This window comes from Dendropsophus ebraccatus, chromosome 7, assembly GCF_027789765.1.
Source record: "Dendropsophus ebraccatus isolate aDenEbr1 chromosome 7, aDenEbr1.pat, whole genome shotgun sequence".
NCBI classification, from domain to species: Eukaryota; Metazoa; Chordata; class Amphibia; order Anura; family Hylidae; genus Dendropsophus; species Dendropsophus ebraccatus.
The window spans coordinates 108,136,770-108,148,016 of NC_091460.1; the positions used below are offsets into that span (position 1 = coordinate 108,136,770).

At 53.3% G+C, this 11,247-nt stretch overlaps 1 protein-coding gene across 1 annotated transcript in view; it reads right to left on the reverse strand.

Moving 5' to 3' along the window:
• Nucleotides 1-3,922, reverse strand: part of KCMF1 (potassium channel modulatory factor 1) — a 53,648-nt gene extending 49,726 nt beyond the window's left edge. The window contains exon 1 of the mRNA XM_069978114.1: nucleotides 3,746-3,922. Within this exon, the coding sequence (XP_069834215.1) occupies nucleotides 3,746-3,761 (16 nt within the window). The 5' untranslated portion in view covers nucleotides 3,762-3,922. The remainder of the gene's footprint in view (nucleotides 1-3,745) is intronic.
• Between the last annotated feature and the right edge of the window lie 7,325 nt (nucleotides 3,923-11,247).

Here is an 11,247-nt window from a genome sequence, read left to right on the forward strand (position 1 = left end):
TACAGGTCAGGTGACGGCGCTCACAATGTCCATGGGGTACAGGTCAGGTGATGGCGCTCACAATGTCCATGGGGTACAGGTCAGGTGACGGCGCTCACAATGTCAATGTCCATGGGGTACAGGTCAGGTGACGGCGCTCACAATGCCAATATCCATGGGGTACAGGTCAGGTGACGGTGCTCACAATGTCCATGGGGCACAGGTCAGGTGACAGCACTCACAATGTCCATGGGGTACAGGTCAGGTGACAGCGGTCACAATGTTCATGGGGCACAGGTCAGGTGACGGCGCTCACAATGTCCATGGGGTACAGGTCAGGTGACGGCGCTCACGATGTCCATGGGGCACAGGTCATGTGACAGCACTCACAATGTCCATGCCCATGGGGTACAGGTCAGGTGACGGCGCTCACAATGTCCATGTCCATGGGGTACAGGTCAGGTGACAGCAATTAACAGTGTCCATGCCCATGGGGTACAGGTCAGGTGACAGCGGTCACAATGCCCATGGGGCACAGGTCAGGTGACAGCGGTCACAATGCCCATGGGGCACAGGTCAGGTGACGGCGCTTACAATGTCCATGGGGTACACGTCAGGTGACGGCACTCACAATGTCCATGGGGCACAGGTCAGGTGACGGCACTCACAATGTCAATGTCCATGGGGCACAGGTCAGGTGACGGCGCTCACAATGTCAATGTCCATGGGGCACAGGAGAGGTGACGGCGCTCACAATGTCCATGGGGCACAGGTCAGGTGATGGCGCTCACAATGTCCATGGGGCACAGGTCAGGTGACGGCGCTCATGATGTCAATGTCCATGGGGTACAAGTCAGGTGACGGCGCTCACAATGTCCATGGGGCACAGGTCAGGTGATGGCGCTCACAATGTCAATGTCCATGGGACACAGGTCAGGTGATGGCGCGCACGATGTCCATGGGGTACAGGTCAGGTGACGGCGCTCACAATGTCCATGGGGTACAGGTCAGGTGATGGCGCTCACAATGTCCATGGGGTACAGGTCAGGTGACGGCGCTCACAATGTCAATGTCCATGGGGTACAGGTCAGGTGACGGCGCTCACAATGCCAATATCCATGGGGTACAGGTCAGGTGACGGTGCTCACAATGTCCATGGGGCACAGGTCAGGTGACAGCACTCACAATGTCCATGGGGTACAGGTCAGGTGACAGCGGTCACAATGTTCATGGGGCACAGGTCAGGTGACGGCGCTTACAATGTCCATGGGGTACAGGTCAGGTGACGGCGCTCACGATGTCCATGGGGCACAGGTCATGTGACAGCACTCACAATGTCCATGCCCATGGGGTACAGGTCAGGTGACGGCGCTCACAATGTCCATGTCCATGGGGTACAGGTCAGGTGACAGCAATTAACAGTGTCCATGCCCATGGGGTACAGGTCAGGTGACAGCGGTCACAATGCCCATGGGGCACAGGTCAGGTGACAGCGGTCACAATGCCCATGGGGCACAGGTCAGGTGACGGCGCTTACAATGTCCATGGGGTACAAGTCAGGTGACGGCACTCACAATGTCCATGGGGCACAGGTCAGGTGACGGCACTCACAATGTCAATGTCCATGGGGCACAGGTCAGGTGACGGCGCTCACAATGTCAATGTCCATGGGGCACAGGAGAGGTGACGGCGCTCACAATGTCCATGGGGCACAGGTCAGGTGATGGCGCTCACAATGTCCATGGGGTACAGGTCAGGTGACGGCGCTCATGATGTCAATGTCCATGGGGTACAAGTCAGGTGACGGCGCTCACAATGTCCATGGGGCACAGGTCAGGTGATGGCGCTCACAATGTCAATGTCCATGGGACACAGGTCAGGTGATGGCGCGCACGATGTCCATGGGGTACAGGTCAGGTGATGGCGCTCACAATGTCCATGGGGTACAGGTCAGGTGATGGCGCTCACAATGTCCATGGGGTACAGGTCAGGTGACGGCGCTCACAATGTCAATGTCCATGGGGTACAGGTCAGGTGACGGCGCTCACAATGTCAATATCCATGGGGTACAGGTCAGGTGACGGTGCTCACAATGTCCATGGGGCACAGGTCAGGTGACAGCACTCACAATGTCCATGGGGTACAGGTCAGGTGACAGCACTCACAATGTCCATGGGGTACAGGTCAGGTGACAGCGTTCACTATGACCATGGGGCACAGGTAAGGTGATGGCGCTCACAATGTCCATGGCGTACAGGTCAGGTGATGGCGCTCACTATGCCCATGGAGCACAGGTCAGGTGACGGCGTTCACTATGACCATGGGGCACAGGTCAGGTGACGGCGTTCACTATGACCATGGGGTACAGGTCAGATGACAGCGCTCACAATGCCCATGGGGTACAGGTCAGGTGACGGCGCTCACAATATCCATGGCGCACAGGTCAGGTGACTGGGCTCACTATGTCCATGGGGCACAGGTCAGGTGACTGGGCTCACTATGCCCATGGGGCACAGGTCAGGTGACGGCGTTCACTATGACCATGGGGCACAGGGCAGGTGACGGCGTTCACTATGACCATGGGGTACAGGTCAGGTGACGGCGCTCACAATATCCATGGCGCACAGGTCAGGTGACTGGGCTCACTATGTCCATGGAGCACAGGTCAGGTGACGGCGTTCACTATGACCATGGGGCACAGGTCAGGTGACGGCGTTCACTATGACCATGGGGCACAGGTCAGGTGACTGGGCTCACTATGCCCATGGCGTACAGGTCAGGTGATGGCGCTCACTATGCCCATGGGGTACAGGTCAGGTGATGGCGCTCACTATGCCCATGGGGTACAGGTCAGGTGATGGCGCTCACTATGCCCATGGCGCACAGGTCAGGTGACGGCGCTCACTATGCCCATGGCGCACAGGTCAGGTGACGGCGCTCACTATGCCTATGGCTGGGCAGTCACCATCTCAGTGGATCTGACCAATAAACACCTCACATTGGCATCTATGTGCCCCTCCTGGCCCTCTCTGCTGTCCATCCCTGAGGGTCCAGGCTATCAGCATACAGGCACATGGTGCCCGGTGGCAGCACACACACCCCGGGCTGTCAGCAGGATGGGAGCTGCCATCTGATTGGCGGGGATGACACCTGACAGCTAGCCCGGGCTGCCCCGTACAGGTGAGCCCCCCGCAGCCCCTCACCGTCCATGGAGCCGGGCCAGGTAGGACGGGGCCCGGGTGCCGGCAGGTCCATGCCTCCCCTCCTCCCTCGGATGACAGTGCAATCCCTCCTCCCGGGCCTCTCCCTCCTGCCCGCAGCCTGCAGTCACCCCGGCGGGCGGCCCCCTGGCGGACACTGCTCCCCGGGGCCCGGTGCGGGTGTAGGGGAGCCGGGCACCGCACGTGTGTACAGGGACACGGGGCGGCCGCTCTCCGGTGCCGGGCCTCAAGCCTCGGCCTGCCATTGGGGAAGGCCCCGGGAAGCGCAGGAGCACACCCCGGGCGAGGGGGGCACACGGCAAGGGGGCAGCTGGGGGCAGGAGGGCACGAGACGTGGCGACATGTCGCGACCGCAAAGCCACCCGGACGTGGAGACAGGAGCCGGCTGTACCGGGGGGAGGAGGCCGAGGCCTCGGGAGCAGAGCAGGGTCTACCGGGAGTGTGTATGGAGCAGAGCCCCGGGGTGCCCGGGCCGGCCTAGCTCTACACCCGGCTGACGGGCACGGGAAGCGGGTCCTCAACAGTGTCCTCCCCCCGGCTCTCACCTTCATGTCGGGACATCCTATCGCTCAGGCCGCCGCCGCTGCAGCTGCTCCTCCGACTCCTCCTCCTAGTGAGAGAGCAGAGAGAGTGTGTGTGCGCTTCCTCCTCACCCTCCTCCTCTTCCTCCAGCGCCGCCACTGCCTGACACACAGCGCCGAGCGGCTGCCGAGTGGGGCGCACCGAGCGGCTGTCCGTCCATATACTGGGTGCTCCTCACAGCTGTCCGTCCATATACAGGGTGCCCCTCACAGCTGTCCGTCCACATACAGGGTGCTCCTCACAGCTGTCCGTCCATATACTGGGTGCTCCTCAGCTGTCCGTCCATATACAGGGTGCCCCTCACAGCTGTCCGTCCACATACAGGATGCCCCTCACAGCTGCCCGTCCATATACAGGGTGCCTCTCACAGCTGTCCGTCCATATACTGGGTGCCCCTCACAGCTGTCCCTCCATATACTGGGTGCTCCTCACAGCTGTCCCTCCACATACAGGGTGCTCCTCACAGCTGTCCCTCCATATACAGGGTGCTCCTCACAGCTGTCCCTCCATATACAGGGTGCTCCTCACAGCTGTCCCTCCATATACAGGGTGCACCTCACAGCTGTCCGTCCATATACAGTGTGCCCCTCACAGCTGTCCCTCCATATACAGGGTGCTCCTCACAGCTGTCCGTCTATATACAGGGTGCTCCTCACAGCTGTCCGTCCACATACAGGGCGCCCCTCACAGCTGTCTGTATACGTACAGGGTGCCCCTCACAGCTGTCCGTCCACATACAGGGCGCCCCTCACAGCTGTCTGTATACGTACAGGGTGCCCCTCACAGCTGTCCCTCCACATACAGGGTGCTCCTCACAGCTGTCCGTCCTTATACAGGGTGCCCCTCACAGCTGTCCCTCCGTATACAGGGTGCCCCTCACAGCTGTCCCTCCACATACAGGGTGCCCCTCACAGCTGTCCGTCCTTATACAGGGTGCCCCTCACAGCTGTCCCTCCGTATACAGGGTGCCCCTCACAGCTGTCCCTCCGTATACAGGGTGCCCCTCACAGCTGTCCCTCCATATACAGGGTGCCCCTCACAGCTGTCCCTCCACATACAGGGTGCCCCTCACGGCTGTCCGTATACATACAGTGTGCCCCTCACAGCTGTCCCTCCATATACAGGGTGCCCCTCACAGCTGTCCCTCCATATACAGGGCGCCCCTCACAGCTGTCTGTATACATACAGGGTGCTCCTCACAGCTGTCGGTCCACATACAGGGTGCCCCTCACAGCTGTCCCTCCATATACAGGGTGCCTCTCACAGCTTTCCGTATACATACAGGGTGCCCCTCACAGCTGTCCGTATACATACAGGGTGCCCCTCACAGCTGTCCCTCCATATACAGGGTGCCCCTCACAGCTGTTCCTCCATATACAGGGTGCCCCTCACAGCTGTCCCTTCATATACAGGGTGCCCCTCACAGCTGTCAGTCCACATACAGGGTGCCCCTCACAGCTGTCCCTCCATATACAGGGTGCCTCTCACAGCTGTCCGTATACATACAGTGTGCCCCTCACAGCTGTCCCTCCATATACAGGGTGCCTCTCACAGCTGTCCGTATACATACAGTGTGCCCCTCACAGCTGTCCGTCCATATACAGGGTGCCCCTCACAGCTGTCCGTCCATATACAGGGTGCCCCTCACAGCTGTCCGTCCATATACAGGGTGCCCCTCACAGCTGCCCCTCCATATACAGGGTGCCCCTCACAGCTGTCCGTCCATATACAGGGTGCCCCTCACAGCTGCCCCTCCTTATACAGGGTGCCCCTCACAGCTGTCTGTCCATATACAGGGTGCCCCTCACAGCTGCCCCTCCATATACAGGGTGCCCCTCACAGCTGTCCGTCCACAGACAGGGTGCCCCTCACAGCTGTCCCTCCACATACAGGGTGCCCCTCATATACAGGGTGCCTCTCACATCTGTCCCTCCACATACATGGAGCCTCTCACAGCTGTCCGTCTATATACAGGGTGCCCCTCACAGCTGTCCCTCCACATACAGGGTGCCTCTCATACACAGGGTGCCTCTCACATCTGTCCCTCCACATACATGGTGCCCCTCACAGCTGTCCGTCTATATACAGGGTGCCCCTCACAACCAGTAGTGGATTATAATAGGGGCGTTTCGGGCGGCAGCCAGGGGCCCTGAGCTCCTGGGGGGCCCATGACCACCCAAAAAGACTTATACTTTCAGTGGTGTACTGTCTCCTGGCTGCACTTCCGCCATGATTTGCAAAAATCACAGTTTTTTATGGCAATTTTGCACAAATCATGACATTATCTGTCCTGTACTATGAACTCCAGGCTAGTGCCGCCATAGTTACAGCGGGGGTGGGGTGGGGAGCCAGGCTTGGTGAACAGCCCGGGGGCTATGGTAAAGTTAATCCGCCCCTGCTCACAACTGTCCCTCCATATAAAGGGTGCTCCTCACAGCTGTCCGTATACATACAGGGTGCTCCTCACAGCTGTCCGTCGATATACAGGGTGCCCCTCATATACAGGACACTGGCCCTCACAGCTTTCCCTCCATATACAGGGTGCCCCTCACAGCTGTCCCTCCGTATACAAGACACGGCTCCTCACAGCTGTCCCTCCATATACAGGGTGCTCCTCACAGCTGTCCGTCCTCATACAGGGTGCCCCTTACAGCTGTCCCTCCGTATACAGGGTGCACCTCACAGCTGTCCCTCCATATACAGGGTGCACCTCACAGCTGTCTGTCCTCATACAGGGTGCCCCTCACAGCTGTCCGTCCATATACAGGGTGCTCCTCACAGCTGTCCCTCCATATACAGGCTGCCCCTCACAGCTGTCTGTCCTCATACAGGGTGCCCCTCACAGCTGTCCGTCCATATACAGGGTGCTCCTCACAGCTGTCCCTCCATATACAGGTTGCCCCTCACAGCTGTCCGTCTATATATAGGGTGCTCCTCACAGCTGTCCATCAATATACAGGGTGCTCCTCACAGCTGTCCGTCCATATACAGGGTGCACCTCACAGCTGTCCGGGCAGCACACATATACAGGGAGAATTTCCTTACAGCTGTATATATGGGGGAGCCTCTCCTCACAGCTGTATATATAGTTGTGCTCAAAAGTTTACATACTTCAGCAGAATTTTTGCTTTCTTGTCTTTCCCCCCCCCCCCCCCCCCCCCAAAGAATATGAATAGCACAAAAACTTTTTTCCAGTCATAGTTAGTGGTTGGGGAAAATTATTGTCAAACTACTGTGTTTTCTCTTTTTAAATCGTAATGATAACCAAAAACATCCAAATGACCCCAAACAAAAGTTCAATACATTCCCCAGTTCCTAAAGGAGTTTTCCAGTGCTACAAAAACATGTCCACTTTTCCCCCTCTCTTGTCTCCAGATTGGGTGGGGTTTAGGACTCGGTTCCATTGAAGTAAATGGGGCTTAATTGCAAAACACACCTGACCTGGAGACAAGAGAGGGGGAAAAGTGGCCATGTTTTTGTAGCGCTGGATAACCCCTTTAATACCGTGTATTACCCCCTGTATGTGAGTCATGGGAGTTGTTGAGTTAAGGAGCTTAATTTTCAGATGAAGTTACCAAGAGAGCGAGCCTGATCCCCTTACTCATCAAGGTATATACACTGAGGGACAACTTCTCAACATACCCTTAGGGCCCTATTCCATTGGGCGATTATCGTTCAGATTATCATTAAATCGTTCGAATCTAAACGATAATTGTTCGGTTGAAATGCAGTTAACCATTAACGACCGAACGAGAAATCGTTGGTCGCTTTATAAGACCTGGACCTATTTTTATCGTTGCTCGTTTGCAAAATGTTCGCAAATCGTTCACATTGAATAAGACGACGTCCTGTTGTTCGCAGTAGATACGAACGCAATAGCTAATAAATAGCGAAGAAAAAACTCGCAAATACGATCATAAGTAACGATTATCATTCCATGAAAATGAGTGAACGTTTTCGGGTCTTTCGCAATAGCGGTCGTTTGAGATTGTTATTCGTTAACGATTATGCGAACGATAATCGTCTGGTGGAATACGGCCATTAGTCATTTCTGGAAACTAAAACGTTGTGGCTTACAGCCCGGCCCAGATACTCTTAAAGGACTCCCATTCCACTAGGTTGTGGTTCACTATCTATCCAATTCACAAAAGGGCGACTCCAGAAACACCAACAATTTCCATTGTAACAACAGTGACCCATCTCTGGCAGTCGGCCATATTGAGAGATATTAAACATAAAGAAACTTCAACTTATTTACTTCTTATGCAAGTAAAGTCACTGTTGCACCTCACTGCTTGGACTCCCTGTTGTATCATTTTCTCTGCACCTCATCACCATTAGGGATATCTCCATTAACACCTCAGACACAAGTATGATGTTTGTACCTGCTTTGTGTTGTTGCTGGTTATACTGCCCAAAATTGTCGGTGACCTGCCAGGTTGTAATGGGTCCCTTGGGCTCTTTTCACCATAGTCCTGAGTGGCAATTGACCCACCCGGACTATCGGTACCGCCACCCGCAGAAAGGGGAAAAATAACCCAAGGTGTGCGGTTAGTGTGTATGGGTGCTGATGCGTATAAAGGATGACGGAGTCCCAGTGATATCAAAATTAGAACAGCTATACTGTGTGAAATAGATAAATCTCCACATAGACTTTATTGCTTTACTTGTTTGTACTTGAGGAGGTGCCTGAAGGAGTAGAGTAGAGAGGCAGCTGCAGCAGTGCTTGAAGAGTTGAAAGGGTTACACCCTTCGTAAAAGCCTGTACTTTTAAGTGTAAGTGGTGATGTAGTAGTACCAGAGTTTTGCCACAAGATGTCATTATTGCAAGTATGTATACTCAGTTATTGCACAGCTGTAGTACTCAAAGGGTTATTGTTTATTTGTGTACCACATGGATCCAATCATCTCTTTATTTCTCAAATACGCACTCCTCACTCACTCACAGCTCACCTTAGATGCGCTGTAGGAAGAGAGTCACATGGGTAGAGGAAGTGTAGGGTCTTTTGCCTTTAGACTCTGTAGAGGAAGGACACAAGCCAGAACGCTCTCTACAGCGGCCCAGTTGGGCCCTGACTCCTGCTAGGTCCCCAGTTAGTTCTGGTCTGGGCATTGAGCAGAGCACATGCACGCGCTAGACCTAGACACAGTTTCTTCTCAAGTCACTCCACTCAACACTATGCAGTGTTAAGCTTCCACTAGAGAGGACAAGTCAGGGATCATCCTAACCCACGCCGTGGACAAGGAGAGACTCAGTGCAGGACAGTATCCATAAGCAAGTAAGGAACTGATCCGGATAGAGCAAAGTTGCAAGAAGCCTATGAACTCTATCTCGCAGCACAGGTGTAAGCAGGGAACCCTCAGCATTCCGCTCATCCCAGGTAACAAGGTCTGGGGCTTATGTCACCATCTAGGAAGACTCAATCGGCACTGGTGGGCAATAGGTGGTGCAAATACCAAAAAGTTAAAACACAGGCACAAGTATTCTCTCTACTATGAAGTATTCTTCTATTTCTACCTCTGAAGTCCTGGAAGAGCACAGTACTACTTGGGTTGGGACTCTCTCGACATTCTCCTCTTTACTCCTCTGAGCCTCTCTTCTACTTCTCAGCACGCAGCTCAGTCAACACAACTGTATCACTCCTACTCTCAGTGCAGATCTGGATTCCAATGTATTAGGTAACTTATCAAGTGTGATGTGTTGTATCGAGGCAAAGCTGTATTGTCTGTTGCCTACTTCAAGTATCTTCAGAGTAAACGAGATTATATTTATGCTAAAGAGACTCTATGATTGGGTCATCTCCCCTTTCTGTGGGTGGCAGTACCGATAGTCCGGGTGGGTCTCTACTCCACTCCGAACCACCGTGATAAGTACCCAAGGGACCCCACAACAACCCGACAGGTCACTGACCACAGGGGAACAAGGTATAGCCAGCCTATTAAAATAAAAGCAGGTGTCACAAAGCCCAACCGGCACTGGTGTCACGACAATTTACCATCACTGCGCTAGGCTATATCTCGGCCAACCACCATAGCACTGATGTCACATCTAACCATCTGGCAAGTGACCAGCCGTACCTCCACAGCGGGGGTCACCACAACTAGCTATAGCTCCCTGTGCATGGGTATCATACATATATTTAAAGTGCCATGTGCATGTATACACTATACATATCTAGCTACAGCTTCTTGTATATGTGTATACTACATGTATCTAGCTATAGCACCCTGTGCGTGTGTATACTATTTGTATCAAATCTTTGGACACACTGGTGCTGTTATACATACACCCAGGCTGATATGTAAAGCAGTTTTTTTGTATTTTTTATTTCCTAAAAAAAATTGACCAGGAATAACAATAAGGAGAGTTATATCACAACTAGTGCAGATTTACAGTGGTCTGTGGGCTAATGGCAACCAAGTCTAAGAGTGCCTTTACACAGACAGATTTATCTGTCAGATTATTGAAGCCAAAGCCAGGACACCATTTAGGCTAAAAGGCTGAATCAATTTGATGGTTGCTTGCTGACATGTCCCTGGTTCTAGGCAACCTTCCCACCACATACATACAATGTCACCATCTACAGTAATGGAGGCACTGGGCTTGCCTATAGGCACACAGCCCTGTATGAAGGGAATCTGGTTAGAACCTCAGTTGGGTATACTTGATCACAGTGGAGCAGTAGGCATTACCTAAAAATCAAAGTGACCAAAAGTGTCCAAAAACGATTTGTGCCGTCATTATAATAAAGTCTTTAAATAAAAGGGACAACACTGCATTTGCACAAAATTGCACCACTGCGAAGTCCAGCTTCTGCCTGCAATTCAGAAACAAAAACTCTACCTGCAGGAGAACCCATAATCAACACAGTATAACACAGAGTCAATTAAAAGGTTGTGTTTTTACATATATAATTGGAATGCTTTTCCAACGCAGTGCAAAATACACACCCATTTGTTCCTCAATAGCCAAGCAATGTTTCCGGGATTATTGGATACATTGCATGGCTATTGGTGGAAAAATGGGGGTGCAGTTTCCACTGGCAGTGCAAATTGACATCATATGTGGGCGTGCTGAAAAAAACACTAACTTCTACTCCGAACGAGTTCCGATCTTGATAATCATGGTAAGGTCCGGTTGTCTATATGTATTGGGTTCCCGGGGCAGTAGACATTCCGCGCGTATTCCGTTTCTAGAGTACTTCTTTACAAGGGGTGCGCTTCAGCTGGTAGTGTGTACCACATCTGCAGTGTGAGTCCTTTGCCAGATGAATGTGACAGCACAGGACTTAAAGGGAGTTGCCTTTTTAAGGGAACCAATCAGCCCAATTTGGCTAATTTGGATCCCTGCATCACTGTGTAAAGCTACTGTGCAGCTCACGGCAAGTACCATCCGCGGCTGCAGCAGCAGCTTTACATGGGAGAAAATTAAGTTTTAATCCACCGGTGCGCTGCAGGAAGAGGC